The following is a 25,212-nucleotide window of genomic DNA, read 5'->3' as shown; positions in this document are numbered from 1 at the left end:
CTGTCACTGAAATGGTGGTGACCTGTTGCAGAGGACCTCCAAAGTTATCTATTTTGGGGAACAAAGAAGTCATTTTTTCCAAGATCTGGAAACACTGAGAGGAGAGGATCACCTTGCTGGTGGCTGAAAGGAATCAGTAAGTGTTTGCTTGGGACATTGTCTTTTTTAAAAGTATTGGGGCAAAGTTAACTATTTGGGAATATTATTTAGTGTGTTTGTGTGTTTGTGCCTTTAATAGTCAGAAAGGCAGTGAATAAACAAGTTAGACTGTTTGCATTTTTAGTCAGTCAATAAGGTAGCAGTAGGTAGGCAGTGAATAAACAAGTTAGACTGTTTGTATTTTTAGTCAGTCAATAAGGTAGCAGTAGGTAGTGTGTTTATTTTTAAAAGTCTGCAGAACTGAGTGTTCTCCAGACTTTTAAAGAGCTGAGTGTTTGTATTTAATACTAACTGAGTGCTTGTATTGAAAAAAAAAACAAACCACAACCCCCCCCCCCCCAAAAAAAAAAAAAAAGTAGCCAGAAGATAGAAATAAGCTAGGAGCAGTATATACCAAAGTAAAAAAGTTGAATAGTTCAGCTCAGTTACTCATCTTGGAAAGGTGTTGAGGTAGTGTGATTCGGTTTGAATAGGGACCAACATTTGGTAATCAAGGTAATCAAGGGAGCAGTGAGTCACTCAGGCTGACTAACTGAAGTTAGGTACAAATCTACTCTTCTTTCACCTTTCATCACTCCAAATCACAATAAATCTTGACTGATACTATGCTGTTCGTATGTATGACTGTGCATGTTAAACTGCCCCCCCAAAACACAGCTAACCTCACAAAACTCATCCCAAGTTCATAACAGTGGTATAAAGAGTTAAAAATCAATGGGCCTCCACAGAGACTCTCTTTTTCTCTACCCCTTTCTCTCTCCCTCCTGCCCTCCCTCTCTCTCCCCTCCCCCCTCCCAAAATGAGATTTGCGATAAATCCCATTTTGGCTGTAAGCACAGCTATTGCAGGCATAATGCTCAGAAAAAAAGTGTAGTTATTTCCTGTGTTGAATCCCACAATAGCATGCTTTACATTATCACACACAGCATTAAACAGCCCTCATTTCCATTTACTCTGCCCAAACTCCTCTCACTTGAATACATTTTTCAAATTTGCATATGCATTTGGCAATGTGATATTTATTAGGAATGTGCATTCATTTGCGACGAAATAGGAAATAAAGACGATATTTCCTATTTTGTCGTGTTTCGGGGAGGGCACTGAAATGATAGGGAAACCCACAAAATTTCATGTGGTTTTCTTATCATTTTTTGGGGGGGAGAAAGGGCACATGAAAAAAAAAATCCCAAACTCACCCCAACCCTTCAAATTTAATTGCAACCCTCCCCACCCCCCAAGACCATTTTTTAAGATGGCACCAGCCAGCCAATGCTCCTTCCATGTGACAGAGACCAGCCAATGGCATTGATAGCCCCTGTCACATGGTAAGGGCAAAGGGTCATTGGCACCATTTTGATTACTGGCAGTCGATGGCCCGAGAGCGGGAGATCACTCCTGGGACCCCTGCTGGACCACCAGGGACTTTTGGCAAATTTTGGGGGGAATGTAATTAATTAAATTTGAAGGGTTGGCTGGGTTTCGGTTTTCGTTTTGGGGGCAGCCAAAATAAATTTGGCCCGAACTGTGGGAAAACCAAATTTCCCTCGGCGGGCTGATAACGAAGGCGTTATCGCGGGCGTTAGGGCCCTAATGCCCACGATAATTCCCTAACATGATTTGATGAATGACCCCCCTGAGCTAGCCAAGTTCAATATGGCTTCTAGGCCATAGCTTGAGGTAACTCAACTAGAACACTTGCGGAAGATACTCTCAGTGCCAGGGTAATTAGGAATGCACTATTTCTGTTATTTAAAGTTTAGTTAGGCACAAAGTCAAGCCAGGTCACTACGCTTCCCAATTGGATCCAGTGACAGTGTTCCTCCAGTTGCTAAAGCTGCAATTCCTAACACCAGTTTAGCCAGCTACATTATCAAGCATCAGTGGAGGGGACGAAGATTAACTGCAGAGCAAAGGAAACAGCCATGTGTATCCATCCCAGAACCAATACAGTCTAGCTAGACTAGGGAAAAACTAAGATATCACTAACATTTACACAGGGAATCCTAGGAAAAGAAGCTGAGACCATTGTACTTAGCTACACAGATTTAAATAATATAAAGGAGAGAAAGAGAACACTTATAGAGTCACAGTATATAAAAGAGACAGAAAGAGAGTAAAGTAGTTTTTTAAAGGAAAAGTGGGCAACTTATATGATAAGTACTATTTTGAAGTAAAGAACCAATTCTATTCATTTTCATTTTTTTTTAATGTGAGGACATCTATTGAAATATAAGAAGAAAACTGTTAAACGTTGATTCTGATAGTGTTATTGATATTGCATACTTGCTCTTAAAACTTGATAAAGAGTAATAAATAATAGTTAATACTTTCAGTTATTTACATCTCCCATCTAAGTTATTTCCATCTAAGTTGTTTCCATCAAGACTCTGTCTTCCCTCCCTGCCCATGGGAGGCTGCCTGCATGGGTTCTGTCCCATATTTCTTTGGAAGAAGACCCAGCAGGAAGAAGAGCAGTCACATTTTCCTCTCTCAATCGCTTCTTTGATAACATCTGATAGTGACCCTCTTATTAACATCCAAAAGACCAAAACCCTATTTGAAATTTCCCACTCAGCCAACGAAGCAGGAGAGTCACTACCACAAATTAATTGTCTGATTGGTGAGAGCTGTTTAGTATTTTTTCACTCAGTATTGAAATAAAAATGTTCCTCCTGCAATTTATCACAATCTGCTTATGATTTAACTACTCTGAATAATTTTGTGTCATCTGCAAATTTGATCACCTCACTCTTCGTACCCCTTTCCAGATCATTTATAAATATATTAAAAAGCACGGGTACAAGTACAGATCCCTGAGGCACTCCACTGTTTACCTTTTTCTACTGTGAAAATAGACCATTTAATCCTAATCTGTTTCCTGTCTTTTAACCAGTTTGCAGTCCAAAAAAGGACATCACCTTTACTTTTTAGTTTTCTTAGAAGCCTCTCATGAGGAACTTTGTGAAATGCCTTCTAAAAATCCAAATACACTACATCTACTGGTTCACCTCTTTACACATGTTTATTCACCCCTTAAAAAAAATGCTAAAGGATAACCATTCCCAATTTACCTATTCCACACCACTCATGATTTTATAGACCTCTAATATTATCCTGTCTGCCATCTCTTCTTCAGGCTGAAGAGCCCTAACCTGTTTAGTCTTTCCTCAAAGGGGACCTGTTCTAACCTCTTTATCATTTTGGTTGCCCTTCTCTGCACCTTTTCAAGTTTTATTATATTATTTTTGAGATGGGATGACCAGAGCAGCGGACAATACTCCAGGTGCAGTTGCATCAGGGATCGATAGAGAGGCATTATGATATCTTCTTTTTTATTTTTCTTTCCTCTCCTTATAATTCTTAAAATTCTGTTTGCTTTTTTCACTGATGCTGCATATTGAGCCAAGGATTTCAAAATGACTGCAAGATCCTTTCCCTGGGTGGAGACACTTAGGGGCAGATTTTCAAAAGGTTACGAGTGTAACATACACGCGTAACCCCCCGAAAAGCTGCCCCAAGCTGCCCCTGCATGCGCCGAGCGTATCTTGCATAGGCTCGGTGGCGTGCGCAAGCCCCGGGATGCGCGTATGTCCCAGGGCTTCGAAAAAGGGGCGGTCAGGTGGCGGGTCCAGGGGCGTGGAGCGGGCCCGGGGTGGTCCCGAGTCCTTCGGCACAGCGGCCTGTGTTGGGGGATGCACGCTGACGCGGGCAAGTTATGCCTGCCTTGGGCAGGCATAACTTCTGAAGTAAAAGTAGGGGGGAGATCTAGTTAGGGCTGGGGGTTGGGTTAGAAAGGGGAAGGGAGGGGAAGGTGGGGGAAGCGGTAGAAAAGTTCCCTCCGAGACCGCTCCGATTTCGGAGCGGCCTCGGAGGGAATGGAGGCAGCCTGCGCGGCTCGGCGCGCGCAAGTTGCAAAATTGTGCACCCCCTTGCGCGCGCCGATCCTGGATTTTATAACATGCGCACGGCAGCACATGCATGTTACAAAATTAGGCATAGATTTGTTTGCCCCGGGTTGCGCGAACAAATCTGCACCCGCACGCAGGTTCTAAAATCTGCCCCTTTATACGGAACCCAGCATTGTGTAATTATAGTTTGGATTTTTCTTCCCTATATGCATCGTTTTGTACTTTGCTACATTAAATTTCATCTGTCATTTAGGTCCCTTGACCTCCAGTCTTGCAAGTCCTTACAATCTGCTTGTGATTTTTTTGATTTTGGTGTTATCTGCAAATTTGGTAACTCACTAATCACTCCCTTTTCAGATCATTTATAAATATATTAAAAAGCACTGATCCCAATACAGATCCCTGGGGCACTCCACTTTCTCCTCTGAGAGAAATGGCCATTCAGTCCTAGCCTCTGTTTCCGTTTTAGCAACTACCAATCCACAATAGGCAATACCTTACATCCCATGATTCTTTAATTTCCTGGAGCCTCTCATGAGAGACTTGCCAAATGCCTTTTGATAATTCAGACACACTATATTAACAGACTCACCCCTGTCCATATACCGTATTTATTAAACCCTTCAAAAAAAAATCCAACAGATTTGTAAGGCAGCACTTCCCTGTGCTAAATATTGAGGCTTCTCCTTTACTCTGTGTATATCCAAAATGGCCAGCAAGTAGTTCTTCAAAATGGCTTCCAAATTTTGTCTGGAACCAACATCAAGCTCACCAGTCTGTAGTTTCCTGGATCACCTCTGAAGCCATTTTTAAAAATGGGCATTATGCGGGCCACCCTTTAATCCTCAGGGACCAAAGGTGATTTGAATAAGAAGTTAGAGATTGGTAGTAATAGGTCTGTAATTTCATGTTTTAGTTCTTTCAGAAATGCTAAGCAATTGTTTTCTGAGTTTCATATACTTTATATTATGTCTGAAATTTCTTCTCCCTTACATTTTGTGTATTGCAGAGTTTTTGGAATGTTTTCTCATACAAATGATAGAGAAACAGTTTACGCCTGGTTTACTTTCTCTCACTGGCTGGTGTATGCTAACAGCGCTGCAAATCCAATCATTTATAATTTTCTTAGTGGTAAGTATTTTACAATATTTGATCATCCTGAATTTGATAGTCTCTATTAATATTGGGGTAGATTTTACAAATTTGCGCACACGCGTATTTTTGTTCGCATCAGGCGCAAACAAGAGTACGCGGGATTTTAATAGATATGTGCGTAGCCGCGCGTATCTGTTAAAATCTGGGATCGGCGCGCGCAAGGCTGTGCAAAATCGGCAGCCTGCGCACGCCAAGCCGCGCAGCCTGCCTCCGTCCCCTCCACCCCCCCCGCACCTTCCCATCCCTTCCCCTACCTAACCCACCCCCCCAGCCCTACCTAAATCCCCCTTACCTTTGTTGCACAAGTTACACCTGCCCGAGGCAGGCGTAACTTGCGCGCACCGGGCCAGCTGCCGGCGCACAATTCCCAGGTCCGGGAGCCATTTCAGAGCCCTCAGCCACACCCCCGAAACGCCCCCAGGCCGGAACCATACCCACGGCCCCACCCCCAAATGATGCACTGCCACGACATGCCCCCTGACACGCCCCCCTCCCAGGAAAGCCCTGGGACTTACGCATGTCCCAGGACTTGCGCGCATCGCTGAGCCTACTCAACATAGTCTCGGTGCATGCAGGGGGAACTACAGGCAGGTTTTCGGGGGGTACGCACGTATCTTACGTGCGTACCCCCCGAAAACCCCTTTGAAAATCCCTTTGAAAATCTGGCCTATTATTTGTTGCAGTTTTGACAAATAATTCTGTTTAACAGCTAGAGCATTAAAGTATTACATCCCCTTCTATTAAAAAGACCAGCTTCTTTTTAAACCTTTATATATTTAGAAATACATCTATATTTATCTTTGTTGAAAACCTATAGATACTTTTTCATTTTATCTTTATGCTACTGCATGTGTCATAAAAATAAACTTAAAAAGACATTGTTGAATTTAAACATCAATGCTAACAACATTCTTGAAAATATTGATTTGTCAGAATCCTATTTCTGTTTTTAGCGCTTCTGGTCTTATTCCCATTATTTTCTTTTATGCCTTATTAAAAGATACTTCGTATCTTTTTATACATTTTTAGAAACATGCATAGTGATATGACTATTTCTGTTCATTATATTACTATATTCAGTGCCCCCCCCCCCCCCCCCCGGTTTCCTGTGTTAGATTTTTCAAAATTCTGCATTGATAGGGTGGCAGATTTGAATAATTTTGCATATATCTGCATATTAAAATAACTATTTTTATAAAGTTTACACTTTTTATTTTCTGACATTTCTGTATGCAGATAATTTATTTGGTTCTTTTGAAGAAGAAAGAGGATCTTAGTGATTGGGGCTGGGAGAGAAGAAGGGGAAGGGATCTGGGAATGGGGAAAGGGGAAAGGGGATCTCAGAGGAAGGAAATGAAGATGGGATCTCGGGCAAGATGTGTGAATGGATAAGGGATGGAGGAGAGGATTAAAAAAGGATATGAGAGAAAGGGAGGATCAGGGACAGGGAGGAGAAGAGAGTAATGGGACTGAGGAGATATGAAGAAAAAGAAGAGAGGGAGAACAGATAAGGGGCTGGAAGAGAAAAGTTCAGGGATGGGGGAGGGAAGAAGGGAAGAAAGTTCAGCGATGGAGGGAGGTCCTGAGATCTTGGGGGAGAGGGCAAGGAGAACCAGAGAAAAGAGAGCTAAAGTCCTCCCCCTGGCTCTTGTTCTGCTTCCCCTCACAACCCAACCCTTGGTCCCTACACACCTTTCCCACCCCATACTCTCTCACTCTCCTTTCCTCCCTCTACCCTATCCCCATTCCACCTGCTCCTCTTATACACAAACCACCCTCTCCTCTCATTGCACATTTCCTCCCAGCCTCTTTTCCATGACCCCTCCAACTTCTCTATCACAGTCTCCCATCCTCCCAGCCTCTCCTTTTTCATACAACTTCCCATCACTTGATTCCCTTAACTTCCTCCCGCTCCTCCCACCCCAGGATCTTTTCCCTGTTTTTTTTTTCCTTTTTAATTAATTGCATTTGCTACATCAAGTAGAATCTTGAATAAGAGAGATGGGGAGGGGGTTGTATGTTCCAGGGTTTTCTTTTTTTTTTTGCCTCGCTTCCTTATTTTTGTGGTTTCCTATTAAGCCGATTGTGTATCTTTTTCTCTTACTAAATTATTATAATTGTTATATTATTCTCATTGTGCTTTATTTGAATGAGAATGATATAACAATTATAATTTAGCACGGAAAAAAACCGTCATCGGCTTAATAGGGAACCGTAAAAATAAGAAGGTGAGGCAAAGAGAAAAGCCTGGATCCCAAACCCCCCTCCCCCTCCCCCTTTCCTTATTCCCTCCCCCCACCAGCTTCTCTTAACAGAAATCCCTCCCATTACACTTCCTGCGCTGATCAAGCTACAGGGAGAAGGAAGGAAGTGGCAGCAGGTTCAGCCGTGCCTTCCTCTGCTTCCCAGGCTCCACTGTGGCTTTCAGCAGTGGGGTAATATATCCCGTGCTTGAAAAAAAGCAGTCGAGCTTAAGTGGCAAAGGAGAAAGATGTAGATGACATGGGATTAGCATGGGTACCTGATGAGGAAGAGAAAGACTGGGAATTGTCAGTGTGCACGCTGGTGGAGGAGAGGGGCGCGCCCTGAGAGAGACCTGATGTTGTCATTGTCCGGGACGCACAGAATTAGAGTGATATCATCAGCGTGCATGGGGAGAGGAGAACAGGAAGGAGTTTGGCAGTGACTCTTCACAGCACAGTGGATGGGCTCCCTGGTCTCCTGCGGCAATTCGGCAAGGACCAACCTATTCTTGGGGAAAAGGCAGATTTGCGGCCCTTCCCATGACTGCAGAATTGCAAGAGACCAGAGACTATATGGATATCAATCCACCGGGGACAATGTACTAAAGTTAGCATTCACCTTAAGCTGTTTAGTATGCACCTGGAATAACAGACTGCGTACATAGGAGGTCATTTTCAAAAGAATTTGCATGCATAAAACTGGGTTTTACATATAAAAATGGACTTTACGCACACAAATTGGTTTTGAAAATTGTTACTTTTACGCGCATAACTCCTTTGAAATTTCACAGAATTTTTAAAAGGTTTTATGTGGGTAAACGGATTTATGCATGTAAATGGACTTTTGGAAATTGCTACGATACATGCTACTTTTATGCACATGGAGTAGATTTTATAACATGCACATACACGTCCAAGTGCGCGCAGTTCCAGGCACACACACATGGATGTGCCGATGTTATAACATGCACTCGTCAGCGCATATGTTATAAAATCGGGTGGCCACGCGTATATGTGCGTTGGATTTTACAATCCGCATGCAAGGAGGGGGGTGAACTTTTGCAATTTCCACGCGTCACCACAATTGGGACTTCCCCAGTTCCCTCCCAGTCCTCTCCAATTAAGAAGCAGACTGGGAAGGAACTACCTTACGCTCCCTCTCTACCTAAACTCCCTCCCTCTTCCCCTCTCCTCCCCACCCCCTAAAATTCAGGCCTGGAGTTGTCATCAGGACAGCGTTCAATGGCGATGTCCAGGCCCATCCCCTGCCCAGACTCTGCCTCATGGCCCAGCCCTTTCAAGAGGCCAAGCACTTGTACGCGTACCAGGGTTACGCGCATTTGCACGCGCTGTGCAAATTTTCAAAGGGGCCCAGCCACGCACGCAGGCCTTTTAAAATCCACCCCATAATTCCTATGAAAATTCCCTCCTACAGTTCTAGAATGGACATTATATCAAGGACAGAGGACAATAGAGGGTACATTCCAAAAATAGTGCACACTGTCATGCTAATGAGGGAATGTTACATGCAAATTAAGTTTGTGAATGTCCTAATGCAGCATGGTATGCTTTCCTTTCCTGTTTTCTATTATGGGCCTACTAAAGCCTAAAACCTAAGACAAGAGAGAATCAGTTCATAGTTCAAGGTATCCAAGTTTACTTTTACATATTAATCAAAAGGTCCAACACAGTACTTCCCTACAATTTACCTCAAGGGTCATGAGTCTCTTCCTTTGGGTTCTGCACAGTGATGCAGCCCTCAAGTTGCTGGGAAAATGGTGCTGTTCCCAGAAATCCCTTTTTAAGCTCCAGGGAGCAATCCTGGTCCTCAGGGGTGGAGATCCTGGAATTTACATCAAAATAAAAGCCAGGTCTCTTTCTTAGCATAATCTGCTTTTTACCAGCATCGTCCTGTGGCTCAGGTCACAGAGTTATTATCAGCCCTATTGTATGCTTTCTTTGCCATGTACTTTAACCACAAGCTCATATCTTGGGTGCCCAATGACGTATGCCTATTTTCTTCCATTTTGCCCCCAAACCACCCATCCTAACTGAGCAAGGCCCATCCTCATAATTTTTATATGCCTCTTTACCTGAGCAGGCCTTCTTAGTATGCTCTATAGGGGAAGTATCTTATTGTGTCTTCCTTCCCAAGACATGAGAGATAAGTAGACACAGTCTAAGCTCTTTCTTCTCATTTAAAAGTCCATACTTCCCAGTTCACTATTCAGTGAATTGGTCAGCAGGCATTCTAATCACCCTTATTACTGTATATACAAAGAGGAGCTAAATGGCAGTTCCCCTTATCACAGTGACTAGCTGAAGCAATGCTGTTATTATTTTAAAATGATCAATATTTGCCAGTGAATCCTCAGCAGGACAGATCTATTTATTTATTTATTTGCTTAAAACTTTTTTATATACCGCTTATTGGGTAGACCTAAGCAGTACATAAATAACGCTACCTGATCAGCTGTGTTATTAAGATGGACTAATGGATAATGCCAACACAAACAACAGCTGTTATGAAGGTAGGCATGAGAGTCTGGCATAGATAAATTGTTAATCTAAATAATACAAGAAAAAGCAGTACATTTACTTTGTGTCTATTCACTTTTATATTGTACATTTAAGAACTCATATATTCTATAGGAAACAAGAACACATTTTCTCATAGTAAATTAAAATATATTAACATGGAAATACTTCTGCACCACATAGAAAATCAACACTAAAAACAAGGAGGTTAAAAGCCTTTGTGTTTGTAGCTTTGGAGTTATACGAGCAAAAGCTGAGATTTTAATATTTCCCCCACCGGCCACATAAACTTTTTCCACAAACCATTTGGTATGCACAAAATTTATCTGGACAAAAAGAGAGGAATTCAGAGAACAGGGTTAAACTTTAGCTGATAAGTACATGTATTGAGCACTTGCCAGTTAAAATTGCACGCACAAATCTAGTCAGTAAAATAGCTGACCTAAATTTACCCAAATTAAGTTATGCATCTAACTTTATTCAATAACGTTTACAGTCCAGACAAATTGGTATAGACCCCCGAGTCCCATCTCCCCTCATCCCCAAGCAAATTCATACATGCAAGAAGTGGATTTAAATAAAGCTGCAGTTTATTAACCATAATCCTTTCACAGTACAGAAATCCGAGGCCAAGCAAGAATCAAACATCAACATAATCTACCCTCAACTTATACGATAGCCCAACTGCCATGACCCAGTGCTATCTAGGGATGTGCATTTGTCTAGGATGAATTAGGCAATTTTAAAGAAATTGCCTAATTCGTCCTGGTTCGGGGGGACCGAAACACGAATGAGTTTTTCCAGAATTTTCGGGAAAAATTTGTTTTCGGGTTTAGTGCGCACTAATCCGAAATCCGGGTCCCTCCAAATTTAAAAGGCCCGAACCGTGGGAAATACAAAATTTCATGCGGCGGGCCAAAAACAAAGCCTGAACCAAAAGGTTCGGGCTTCACACATCTCTAGTGCTATCGGCTTCATGCCTTCGATGGTTCTCACTCCATCTGGCCAAACTTGCCCACCTGCTGCAATCCCTCCATCACATTCCAATGGTAGAGTCCCATGCTGCCTGGCCAGTGTCCACTAGTGGTGTGCATACATTTTTTCTTTATTAACATTTTGTTTTCGGGTCCAGGGTAAGCCATTTTCGTCCACTCCCGGATCAGAAATGTTTTTCGTGGCCAATTTAATAAAAAAACAAAAAAAACCCCCAACCCATCAAATTTAATTAAATATAACCCCTCCACCATCCCAACCCTCCCAAGACTCGCCAAAGTCCCTGGAGGTCCGGGAGGGTTCACTGGAGTGATCTCCCTCTCTCAGTCCATCGGCAGCCAGTAATCAAAATAGTGCCGGTGGCCTTTGCCTTTACCATGTGACAGGTGCTACCAGTGCCATTGGCTGGCCCCTGTCACATGGTAGGAGCAATGCACGGCTGATGCCATCTTAAAAAATGGTGCATCTTTATTTCCTATTTCATTGCAAATGACTGCACACCACTAGTATCCACACTGTCCTTTCGGCTGCAGGTAAAACGGACCTCCCAGCTCATATACTACAGTTTCAATAATCATTACCTAAGAATCAAACTTAACAGTTTGAACACCCCCCACTTAACAGGACTTGGGTTACCCCATTGCGACATAGCAAAACAAAGGACAATAAGAGTAGATAATAACCAAGGGAGGGAGGGAAACAAACACTGCCTGCCCCACAACATAATTAGGGAGTTCAAACCTGGCTATAATAGTTCTGGTCTAACGTTTCTCTTCCCATCGGCCCAAGCACTGCAGCCAATCAAAATTGGTTATAGCTAAAATTCAAAATGAGGACCCGCGGGCATGAAGGACACTATACTCAAACTAAAGAACATAAGGAATGCAAAAAGATGGGGGAGAAGGGGGCCAAGTCCCACCGCCACCCAACACCACATTAAAAATGGCTGGGTGAGATTTCTCCCCCACTTCCACTTATATTCAGTGGGACACAAGTGTCTGTAAGTCCCGTTGAATATCCGGGGAAAGTTATGCACATATATTGTCCCAGATAAATTTGCCTTTTGCTGCATCACTGATTATTGCCCTCGAGATGTATACAGGTATGATACCCAAAAATGTTTGTATAAAAATCTGTGTTGCTACTAGATTCTGTAGAAACGACTAGGATTTAGTGAGTTCTAAAAGCTCACATTACCCCTTGTTAGTTACTAATTCAAATTAATCAAAGTGTGTTTATTAAGTCTGAATTTACAATTCTGGCCAGAATTCTGTATGTGATTTTTCAGTTCAAGCTCATGTGACCTGTAAGAGGCGCCAGATGAATCCAACATGGTATTCAGATGATGAGCTGACGGCTGGTGAACCTGGATGCTTGGATGCTCCCACAGTGATTTCTGTTCTCCGTTGACCACGGAAGTCTGCTTGACTCTCTGAGTAATACAATCTATCAAAATTAAACAAATACAAATTCCTACCTATTCTCATCTCATCACAAAGATTCTTCCACTTAGACCCTACAGTATAGCATGCCTGACATAAAATGTGTTTTTAACAAACTAAAAAATAAAACACATTTTTAGCCAAACATGTTACTTCACTAACCTTTTTGTACCTAGCTAAGACAAATGCTGAGTTTTGGGCAACTTGTATAAAAGCTTCTAAACACTAGGGTTCTCTAGACTCAATCAGGTCCATTTTCAGCTGCAGTGTGGCTCAGCAAGTTACCTTATCCGGCTAACAAGAAAGGATGTATTCAGAAGTATGGTTATGCTGCTGAATATACCTGGCTAGCCGGATAGGTTTATCCAGCTAACTTTAGGACAGGTCAGTGTAATGATCAGAGTTAGCCAGATCCATTGTCCAGTTAATTCTGAATATCAAACAGGACTAGATTCATCATTCCGTGCGGAATGATGATCTGCTGCGATAAAGGGGGCGAGGGGGGCGAAAACAGGGGCGGGAGGGCGCTAATGTGCAGCTGGCCACATCACGGCGGTGTGGTTTCACCTGCGGTGGTCCAGCCATGCCGCACACTATTGCCCCCATAGCGCCACGCTAAAAGGAGGTGCTATTTCCCCCGCTATTGCCAGCGATAATGTCCAAAACATTATCACCAGCAGTGGTGCCGCCATGCCATTTCCCTAACTCCTCCCAAACTCCACCCCTTCCCCTAATTTTAATTTTACCGCCGCGATAAGCCCATTATTGCGTGCATTAGGGCATTATCATGTGCAATAATGGCCTACCGCCCGCGATAATGGACTATCGCAGTTTGGAAAATAACTCCCTTAGTTATTTTTGTAAGTAGAAAGTTGAGGTATGAAAAAATGGCCATTTCAGCCACTTATCTGGCTAACTCCAATCCTCCCCAGAATATCTTCTGCCCACACCTGGAATGACCTCAACTAATTATCCAGCTAAAATTTAGCCAGATAAGTGGCTGAAATGGCCATTTTTGTCATTTAAATGGATACATTTTGAGTTATCCATTAAATAGCTTTTGAATATGCACCTCAATATTTTCATTTTGGTTTGCTTTTACATTTCAGAGGGGATTTTTTGGGGTTTGGTTTTTTAAATGTATATTTTGGTTCACTTTGTTTAACAAACTGAAATAAAAATGACAAAAATAAAAGCAGAAAATACAAATTGAAAGAGGGCCTCCCCAAGACCCCCTCCCCCACCACTGCCTCAGGTCCTAGAGTTTCCGAGATCCACTCTGAGTCCCTAACCACCAAGAATCTGGGGTCAGGACCTCATTAACTGGGCTGAGTCAAGCTCAGATGGAGTCTCCCCACCTTCTGACCCTACCAGCCCTCCCTCCAAATAGGTCAGGGCTTGGACGTCCATGGTCCCCACTTACCCTTTTTGTAGGGGGCTACAATTTAAAAAAAAAAAAAAAGGGACAGAACCAATCCCCCATCACTCCTGCCCTGCTGGCATCCCTTGTAAACATGACAACAGCCCTCTCTGAGACCAGCACCAATATTTGACTTCAAACAAAATGGTGCCAGGCTCAGAGCCAGCCAGTGCCATTTTTAAAGGGATACTTGCAATGCAGGAGCAACTGGGGATCTCTTCTGCTACTTTCTTCACTGAAGACTCCCCCCTCAGAAGAAGAAAGTAGTGCCCTGGTTTATTGCGAAGGGGGGAACATTTGGACGGACCTGGGGAGGCCTCGCTGGGCTCTTCTCAGCCCAACTGGGAAGGGTGGGGGTGGCCAGAGATGCTCCAGGAAACCCTGGAACCTGAAGTCACGGTATTGAGGAGCAGTGAGGAACCTCTTTTTTCTATGTATATATTTTATGGGCTTTTTTGTAATGAGCAAAAAATATCTATACATTTTCAGATATTTCTGGTTACACCTATTTTCAGGTCCAAAAATAGACTTTATATTTCCAAAACATATTTGTTTGAAATGAATGCACATCCCTGTTGAACTCTTTCTTGTATCTAGTAATAAATAAGCAGTGCGTCAGAGTTTTGTAGCTTTTGCACAAGCAAATAATAAAAACCAATGCTAAGCAAGACTAAGCTATTTTACATATACAAAGAAAACCATTTACTTTCATTGTCATTCAGCTCAAAGTCAGCTGACACATATCTCAAGGTCTAAATTGCAGCATCTGAGCTAAACAAAGAATGTATCTCTTTTTATCCAAAAATTTTCAAAAGAAAATTATCATGTCCTAATTCCAATCTCAACAGTTGGCACACTGGCTCCCATTGGCAGACAGAGAATAACAATTAATCTGAGGTCACCCAATGAAGCCCCATGGTATTCAATGGGTGAAAAAAAACAAACCCTTTTTCCTAAACAACTATCTTAGCAAGGCCTTCTCAGAGCTTACTGACTATTTGATAGCTGAGAATATGACAACGAACCTCAACTTCTCAAATTTCTTAAAAGAAATATAATCTTAGGGAGTTTGTATTTCTGTCAAAAACCATTTGGGCCCTTTTGGAGTTAGTCAAATAAAAAAACAAATAAGGAAATTTGCCTTAGAGAGTTTGTCTGTGTGACCATTTGTTTTTTAAAAGTGGCTAGCAGCAGAAAAAAAAATTCTCATTTCTTCAGCCTCTTGGCTCATATAAATATAGGCTAACTTGGCTTGGATCCTCTAGCTCCCTTTAAGTAGACAAAACCCTAACAGTGAAGAAAACCCTCTGAGAGTTAGATGATGGGCCCTGCCTGCTTCATTTCAGCCCTGCCCCTCTCTAAATCCTTCTAGCAGTTTGGCCTTTTAAAATCCAGCTGCTATTATGCTAAATAACTTTCAGCTGGCTTCTTAGCATAGAATGTCTAAAGACTACAAATCCCAGCAAGCTCTTTCCAACCATGGCCTTTTTTTTCTGTAAGGGATTCTGTAATCTCTCTAGAGCTCCTGCTAAGTGTAAAATGCCTGACCTTCGGGGAAAGGCGTGATTAGTTCCCTACACATCCTCTTCACCTCCTCAGCACCAAGCACTTACCTATATTTTAGGAAAAGCTGCTTCTTATTCTGTCTCTCAGCTGAAAATCATCAAGAATACTTGCTTTCCCCAATTCTTACTCTCTCAAGGGAGTTCTGTTTACCTCTTAGACAATCCACGTACATCCTGAACATAAAGTTCCTATTACTTTTAAGTGTAACTGTTCTTACATACAGAATTAAGAAGGAGTGTTGGGCACCTGCATTATCTTTTAAATGGGGATTCATAAAATGGCCGCAGGTTTTCTGGGCCTATAACTTGCAGGTTTTTCTGGTACCAATTGATATGGTTAATGGTGTTTGGGTGGGTCCTTGGACACCGTGGCAACTGACCACGCCCACGGGGGGCAGTCCCCTGAGGGACCACGGTGTCAGGCTAGACTCCAGACACACAAACACAGATTTGAATCTTTTATTAAACAGTTTGAATGACCACCAGAGGTGGCGTAGTGAGTAGAGGTGTAGAGCCCAGCTGGGCGTGTCTCTCACAGAACGCTGGAACAGCGGATCCTCTGTAAAGCAGTGCTGTAGTGGAAAGAGACTGAGAGTTATGAGCACACAATAAGAGTAACATTCAGAGTCCCAATGTAGAAATAGGAGAAGCTCCGAGGCAGGGAGAGCAGGCCCTCGAGGAGTGAGTACCTGATCCCTTAGAGCAGAGAGACTCAGTAGTGTTGTACTCACTTAGCAGTATAAGAGATTCCACTAGACGAGAGGTCTGGCACCGGAGCAGAGAGCAGACCCTCGAGGAGCGAGTACCTGGTTCCAGTGAAGCAGTACTGTGGAAAGAGATGGTATCTTTACTCACTGATGGTAACTGTAAGTTAGTTCTTCCAAGTAGAAGGGTAGAGGTTGCATGCAGCGACACAGGGAACATGGGCCCTTGAGGAGCAAGTACCGGTTTCCTGATAGTACCTGAAAGAAGCAAAAGAGGCCCCCCAGGCAGCAGGTACCCCGTAGAGACCCCAAAGGATAGTAAGAGTTCCAGATAGTGCTGGAGTTGCAGAGTAGCTTAGGAATGGAGAGTGAATCCCATCCGTAAGAATCCTGTTGCTAACTCAACGAGCTAGCAAATACTGTAGGCAGATATACCCTGAAGTTGTGATGTCAGGACGCCCCTGAGGTTCGCGCCAACGTAGAGTTAAAGATGAGGGCGGCGTGCGCGCGTACGCCCTAGAGGTACCTTGAAGGAGAATGGCGAGAGGCAACACCAAAGCCGCTCCGGGGACGCCAGAGAGAACGGCAAGCAGACGCCATGGCGGCCATCAATCCAAGGTGAGTGGGCAGAGCCGAAAGTAGAGAGATGTAGGCGGGGCGAAGCCGTCGAAGACCGACGGAAGCAACACCAATCTTGTTGTTCACGGTCAGAACCAGGAATGCACAGTGAAGACCGCACCCCCCCCCCCCCCCCACCCCATGCCTCTGGGGGAAACACATACTATGAGGTAGAAATGACTCAGCACTCTTCTGAAGGCGATACTTGGGAAACTGGGATGAAAAAAATAGTAAATATTCTATTTGCAATTAGCTGGTTCTTTACATAGGGATTGTGCTGGGTTGACCATCATAATAAGCAAGGAAAACTATGGTTACTCAGACTTACTAGTGCAGATTACATCATATCTAGATAACCCTTGCAGCCCTACCCCTTCCCATGCAGGGTCAGGTGACATAGCAGGGTAATATTAACCCCTAACTATCTGGGCTAGAAGATGACCTTTTGCTATCAGTCTTCCAATGCGTAGAACTCTGCCAAGTAGCCCATGGTCTCTAGGCTTTCTTCTCCAGTCTCGGGTGCCACTCCCACCATCGCTGCTTTGTGTGACAACATCTAGAAGAAAAGGAACAGGGAGGTTCAACTGCAGACTTGCATGTGGGGGGAGGAATCCATTCTTTTCCCTTCACTAGCTTCTTCCCAGGTAGCTTAACAAATGGAAACTTCTTTTGATGTGTTGAAGTTGACGGTTTATTTGGAGAAATCACAAGAGGAGGAAGTGTAGTCAAAGTGGCACTGGACTCTGACAGAGACTGTTTCATGAGACTCTTTTTTTGGAACAAGGAGGCTCTTTTTTGTGGCTCAAAATACAAATGTTTCTAGATATAGCTAAGCTGACTCAGATCAAGAGGAAACAATTTTAGTTGTTGAGGCCAAGAATCCTCCAGCTAGATGCTATTTTTGTTTAAAATTTCCCTGTAAATGTATAATTAAGTATACAGATATTAAATATATTTATTTAAATATTTATTTATTTAAATACTTTTCTATACCGAAGATCATGTACAAGTACATATCGGTTCGGTTTACAGTGAACCAACAGTTGGAAATTACATCAAACAATAAATATATATTTATGAAGCTTCCCACATGGTTACATTTTTACCAATAGAACAGCCCAGGGATCTCCTGCTATGTAAGCTCCTGTGACTTCATCTTCTCCTGGAGAATGAAGTTCATGATTAGATAGATTTGGGTTATGATTGGCCTTTATTATTTTTATTGTAAATTGGATTCTTACCTGTTTCTGTATGACAAGCTATTGTTTAATGTTAATAAAATTGAGTTTTTTTGTCATGACAGGTCCCTGTGGATAACCCCATAGGCTTTTTGTTTACTGGTCACTCTCTTCCTATTAAAAGAGCTATATGTGATCTAGGAGTTATTCTAGATTCATCTCTATCCATGCATGAGCACTTCAGAGTTGTAATGAAACCTGCTTATTTCAAACTGACAGGGTCATTCATCAAAATGTGTTATGACGTTAATGCACATGATAAGGCGTTAACGCATGCATTAACGCATTAACGCATGCGATAATCATGTTACTGCACAGCCCAATGCAAATTTTTAGAAGGGGCAGGATTGGGTAGGGGTTTGTGTGGGATAAATTAAAATGAGGGGCAATACTGCACGTTTTCAATGCTGGAAATAACGCAATTTGTGATAAATTTTGCTGAGGGGGAGGAGGGAGAGAGAGAGAGAGCCTTTGGGGAGGCCTTCACAGTATTCAACTATTTATATCACTATAGGAGGGCCAGCTAATAGCTCGAGGTGATGTGTTGTTGGTGATTTAGGGTTTAGGGACCAGTTTTACATGCAGAGTCAGATGTACGAACAGCACAGTACACCTCGGTGAAGATTTGACATCATTTGGAGTGCAGAAATTCTCACAAAGATGAGATTTCTACTATGTTATCTCACTCTAGTTTGATGCTACCCTGTTATAGAGTCCAAGCTAGGGCATCTAAAACTGATCCCTAAACCACCGCCTCGAGCTATTAGCTGGCCCTCCTATAGATATATAAATGTTAGTGCGAGGTGCAGTAATTGTAAAATTACCATAGCACGCCCCTTTTTCTTACCGTGGGCGATAACCGCACATTATTATAGCATTTTGATGAATCTAGGGGAGAGATTGCTTCGCAGACTTAAGCCATTATTAGAGCAGAACATTTTTTATACCACATTGCAATTATTGTAATTCTCTTTTTATTGATTTGCCTAGCAACACTTTTAGGGCTTTACAGATCATTCAGAAATCTGCTGCTGCCTGGAGTTAATCCATGCACACAAATTACACCCATTCTTTAATTCATATATTGGTGGTTAGTGGTTTGTTAGAGCATGAAATACAAACTGGCCTATTTGATACATATGCTATTGAGCAATCCTGGAAATTTGTGGCTCAACTCGGTATTATGTATCCAGCCTTCACATTCTTTATGCTCCATTTTTGAAACTTGCTGACCTGGTAGAAACAAGGAAGCAAGCCTTTTCAATGCCAGGGCTGCTTTTGTGGAATTCTCTTCCAGAAGGAATCAGACTTATGACTGATAAAGTCAGCTTTAACAAAGCTCCGATGACACACATTCAGGAAACCTTCAATACAGAGCACTGAGAGCTTGAATAATGCTGGACTTTTTTGTCTTGATTTTTATCAGGCTAATGAATGATACACATCTTGGAGTGCCTGAGCAATGTTTTGTTTTTGTCTGTTTATTCTTTCTTCTCATGTTTTTTTAAATTTTTGAACATCATAGAACTCTTAAAATAAACAACTAATTGTTTTTTTTTGTATATCCTTAACTTTGACCTAGATTCATCAAATGCAATAAATATTGTGGAAATAGTGCCCACGATAAAATACAGGACGTGGTTACTTGGTTAGGGTAATTTTCTTGGTACCGCATCGCATAGGTATTTTTCCACAACACGTGTTACATTTATCGCACCCGCGTTATTTTCACATCATAAACTGAGACATCCATCGTACATTGTGTGACCGTCCTAAAAGATTTATATCGCAATTGGCGGTTGAGAGAGAGAGAAAGAGAGAGAGAGGAGGCTCACATCTAAGTTCACTATTCATACTACTGTAAGAGGGGGCACTAGTAATTCGGGAATAGGTTTGGGTAGGTTTTGGGGGGCTGTTTTACATGCATAGTCATAGGTATGAACAGCACAGTTGCCATCAGTGAAGATTTTATGTGATTTGGAGTGATGAAAGGTAAAAGTAGATTTGTACAATGTTCTCTCATCAAGCTAGGTAGAGAGAGCATCAAGCTAGGCAGAGAGAAGTTTGTACAAATCTACTTTTCTTTTACCTTTCATCCTTTCATCACTCCAAATCACATAAAATCTTCACTGATGACAACTGTGCTGTTCATACCTCTATAAACATAGAATCATAGAAATGACGGCAGAAAAAGACCAATCGGCCCATCCAGTTGCCCAGCAAGCTCCCACACTTATTTTCTCAGACTAATCTATTTCACCAACCACTAAGTTTAGGGCCCTTGTTGGTAACTGTTTGATTCAAATTTCCTGCCATCCCCTGCCTTTGATGCAGAGAGTAATGTTGGAGTTGTATGAAAGGTGAGCATAAGGCTTAATGGTTAAGGGTAGTAACCGCCGCATCAAGCAAGTTACCCCAATGCTTATTTACCCTGACTGCACAGATCAATGCCTTGTTGGATGCTGTCTGAATGTAAATCCTCTTTTCCACATTTATCCCTACTGTTGAAGCAGAGAGCAATTCTGTATATGCATTCAAAGTGATGTATCAGGCTTAATTGGTTTAGGGTAGTAACCACTGTAATAAGCAAGCTACTCCCACGCTTATTTGTTTACCCAGACTGTGAAGTTTGGTACTTGTTGGTTGTTGTCTAAATGCAAATCATCTTTTCCACATTTCCCCTTGCCGTTGAAGCAGAAAGCAATGCTGTATATGCATTCAAAGTGATGTATCAGGCTTACTTGGTTTAGGGTAGCAACCACTGTAATAAGCAAGCTACCCCCACGCTTATTTGTTTACCCAGACTGTGAAGTTCGGTCCTTGTTGGTTGTTGTCTAAATGCAAATCATCTTTTCCACATTTCCCCTTGCCGTTGAAGCAGAAAGCAATGTTGTATATGCATTCAAAGTGATGTATCAGGCTTAATTGGTTTAGGGTTGTAACCACCGTAATAAGCAAGCTACCCCCATGCTTATTTGTTTACCCAGACTGTGAAGTTCGGTCCTTGTTGGTTGTTGCCTGAATGCAAATTATCTTTTCCACATTTCCCCTTGCCATTGAAGCAGAGAGCAATGTTGGAGTTGCATTAACTGTGCAAAGGCTTATTAAGGGTAATAATCACCAGGTAGTAGCCCTCATTCCAGCAAGCTCCCATGGCTCTTCTCTTCATTCCCATCCTCTAGCCTTTATGGCTCCACAGTGTTTATCCTATGCCCCTTTGAAATCCTTCACAGTTTTAGTCTTCACCACTTCCTCCGGAAGGGCATTCCAGGCATCCACCACCCTCTCCATGAAAAAATACTTTCTGACATTGGTTCTGAGTCTTCCTCCCTAGAGTTTCAAATCGTGACCCCTAGTTCTACTGATTTTTTTCCAACGGAAAAGGTTTGTTGTTGACCATGGATCATTAAAACCTTTCAAGTATCTGAAAGTCTGTATCATATCACCCCTGCTCCTCCTCTCCTCCAGGGTATACATATGTAGGTTCTTCAATCTCTCCTCATAAGTAATTTTATGAAGACCTTCCACCATTTTGCTCACCTTTCTCTGGACCGCTTCCATGCTGTCTCTATCCCTTTGGAGATACGGTCTCCAGAACTGAACACAGTTCTCCAGGTGAGGCCTCACCAAGGCCCTGTACAAGGGGATCATCACTTCCTTTCTCTTATTAGATATTGTTTTTGTCTATTTATTCTTTCTCCACCACCCCTACCTTTACTTGACAATCAATTGAACTCAATACTCCCTGTCACCCACACCAGAAACCTACAACTCAGGACGCTTAACTGTCCCCATCAGAGATGCTCACTTGACAACAACCAGAGAAAGAGCTTTTTCCATTGCCTGCCCTAAAATTTGGAACTCCCTCCCAAAAGATCTGAGAACCCAACCTAACCTCAAAACTTTCAAAAAAGATATAAAACATGGCTGTTTCACAAAGTCTACATTGACATCCAAACTTCTCATCATCCTAACACCTAAAGGAATTTCCAACCTAATCCACAAAATAACTTATCTCCAACCAGCACCAAACAAACCCTCCTCACTCAAAAATGATTCTCTCCTAGACTATAAATGATTAATCTTTTGTTTAATATGCATCCTGTTATACCTTTTTTTCCACAATTTTTAAGAGAATTACAATTTGAATCTTGTAAACCATTGTGATGATTTCATCGAATGACGGTATATAAAACTCAATAAATAAATACATAAATATTCCTCTCTCTATGCAGCCCAGCATTTTTCTGGTTTTAGCTGTCACATTGTTTCACTGACTTTAGATTGTTAGACACTATCACCCCAAGATCTATCTCCTGCTCTGTGCACATCAGCCCTTCACCCCCCATCAAATACAGTTCTTTCGGATTTCCATACCCCATATGCATGACTCTGCACTTCTTGGCATTGAATCTCAGCTGCCATATCTTTGACCACTCTTCCAGCTTCTTTAAATCCCATCTCATTCTCTTGACTCCTTCCAGTGTGTCCACTCTGTTGCAGATCTTAGTATCAACTGCAAAAAGACAAACCGTACCTTCTATCCCATCCACAATGTCGCTCACAAAGATATTGAACAGGACTGGTCCCAACACCGATCCTTGCGGCACTCTGCTTAACACCGCTCTCTCTTCAGAGTAAGTTCCATTTACCATCACACATTGTCTTCTGTCCATCAACCAGTTTGTAATCCAAGCCACCACCTCAGCACTCACTCCTAAGCTTCTCATTTTATTCACAAGCCTCCTGTGCAGGACCATATCAAAAGCTTTGCTGAAATCCAAGTAGATGACATTGAGGGCTCTTCCTCGATCTAATTCCCTAGCACCCAATCAAAAACGTCAATCAGATTTGTCTGACAGAACCTTCCCTTGGTGAATCCATGCTGCCTCAGATCCAGCAGTTCTTCTGACTGTAGATAGTTTACTATTCTTTCCTTCAACAGCGACTCCATTGCTTTTCCCACCATGACTGTGCATGTAAAACAGCCCCCCAAAATCTACTCCCCCCAAACTTTACCCTGAGTACATAATGCCCCCTCTTACAGTGGTATAAAAAAGTTGACTTAGATGTGAGCCTCTCTCTCTCTCTCTCTCCTCTTACCTCCCCCCCCCCCCCCCCCGAACTGGCATTTGCGATAAAAACATTTCAGCCGATAACGCACAGAAAAATGGTGTAGTTAAAACCGGTATTACTCTATTGCATGCCATATTAACCAACTCTCATTTCCATTTACTCTGTCCAAACTCCTGCCATTCGAATACTAATTTTAAATGTGCATTTGCATTTTGCGATGCAGTATTTATCTCAGGTGTTAGGGCCCTAATGCCCGCGATAAGGCCCTAATGTGATTTATTTATTTATTTATTTATTTATTTATTTTAAATCTTTTCTATACCGTCGTTAGGTGGGGACCGTCACAACGGTTTACAGTATTTTTACAAGGTATTACAAGGTATTTTTTGGATGTATAATTAAAATTCTCAATATAAAGAAAATAAAGCACAAATGGGAAAACTTTCTGCGTTTCAGAGTTAAATACTTACCTCTTAAAAACTGATATACATCTGTCCCTAGATATGCTTACCAGAGAACAGTCAAAATGAGCATCTCAAGTTCCTCACGACTGTTCCATTGACCTGGTTTGCTCTTGTAGATCTCTTTCAAGTCCTCATGTTGGTCTGGTCTAGTCTGGATCAGAAATCTCCTCTGGTTCCAATGAACTTGTCCACGTTGCCCTTTGCTTTCTATCTGCTTGACTGTTTGGGGCTTCTGTTCCCCTCTGGATACTTATCATAGGACCTCATTCAACATCCCATTATTGCCATCATATGTAAACTCTTTGGGTAATATCACAATCAGGCTGATTCAGTAAAAGTCACGGGAGAGCAGGTGAGCGCCCGCTCTCCCGGTGCGCGCACAGGCCACTCTCCTGTGTGCGCGATTCAGTATTTAAATGAGGGCCCGCGGTAAACAGAGGTGCTAGGGAAACTAGTGCTTCCCTAGCACCTCTTTTTTGACAGGAGCGGTGGCTGTCAGCGAGTTTGACAGGCGACGCTCAATTTTGCTGGCGTTGGTTCTCAAACCCGCTGACAGCCACGGGTTCGGAAACCGGACGCTGGCAAAATTAAGCGTCCGGTTTTCAACCCGTGAGCCGCAGGCCGATTTTAAATTTATTTTTTTTTTAATTTTAAATTATTTTTTACTTTGGGACCTCCGACTTAATATCGCCATGATATTAAGTCGGAGGGTGTACAGAAAAGCAGTTTTTACTGCTTTTCTGTACACTTTCCCCGTGCTGGTAGAAATTAACACCTACCTTTGGGTAGGCGCTAATTTCTGAAAGTAAAATATGCGGCTTGGCTGCACATTTTACTTAGTGAATCGCACGGGAATAACCAATAGGGCCATCAACATACATTTGCATGTTACGGGTGCTATTAGTTTCGGGGGGGTTGGCCGCGCTTTTTCGACGTGCTATTACCCCTTACTGAATAAGGGTTAAAGCTAGCGCATCGAAAACGTGCATCCAAACGCGGGTTAACAGTGCGCTCCGCCGGAGCATACTGTACTGTATGGGCCTGATTGTGTTTTTCCTTCATCATCATGAGACATGACAGGTAGGCACAGTCTAGGCTCTATATTCTCTTAAACGTCCAAACTTCACAGTTAACTATTTAATTCAATGTCTTGGTTAGCAGGCATTCAATTAGACAGATACAGATATAAGTACAGTCTAACCTGGCTTCCAACAGTGAAACAGAGAAACTTATTACATGACAGCAAAGATCATACAGCCCCTCTAATCTACCCATTCACATCTCCTGCTCATCTTTATAGTCCTTCCCTGTCTCTTAGATATCCTAAGGGCTTCTCCTATGATTTCTCAAATTCTAATACTGTCCTTGTCTCCACCACCTCCAAAGGATGGATGTTCCATCCATCCATCCACTGTCCTTGTTGTAAAGAAATATTGGGTGGATTTTAAAAGGTGCATGCCGATTTTATAACATGCGCATGTTATAAAATACGTTATCTGTGCGCACATGCGTGCCCGATTGTCATGCACACAGTGGGAAGGGATTTTTAAAAAATAAGCACAGTGACGCAGGTAGGCCTTCTCTAACCCTAACCCTATCCTTCCTCCCTCTTCCCCTCTTCCCCTCTCCTCCCTGACCCCTAACCTAACCCTATCTAGCCCCTAATTTTTTATGTTAATACTTAGTGCT

The 25,212-nt window shown here is 42.5% G+C and overlaps 1 protein-coding gene across 1 annotated transcript in view; it reads left to right on the top strand.

Moving 5' to 3' along the window:
- The window catches only part of HCRTR2 (hypocretin receptor 2), a 365,252-nt gene that overhangs the window by 337,342 nt on the left and 2,698 nt on the right, over positions 1–25,212 (top strand). Inside the window, exon 9 of the mRNA XM_029595696.1 lies at positions 5,077–5,198. Within this exon, the coding sequence (XP_029451556.1) occupies positions 5,077–5,198 (122 nt within the window). The remainder of the gene's footprint in view (positions 1–5,076; positions 5,199–25,212) is intronic.

Source organism: Rhinatrema bivittatum, chromosome 3, assembly GCF_901001135.1.
Source record: "Rhinatrema bivittatum chromosome 3, aRhiBiv1.1, whole genome shotgun sequence".
NCBI classification, from domain to species: Eukaryota; Metazoa; Chordata; class Amphibia; order Gymnophiona; family Rhinatrematidae; genus Rhinatrema; species Rhinatrema bivittatum.
This window is presented reverse-complemented; position numbering and strand designations above follow the sequence as displayed.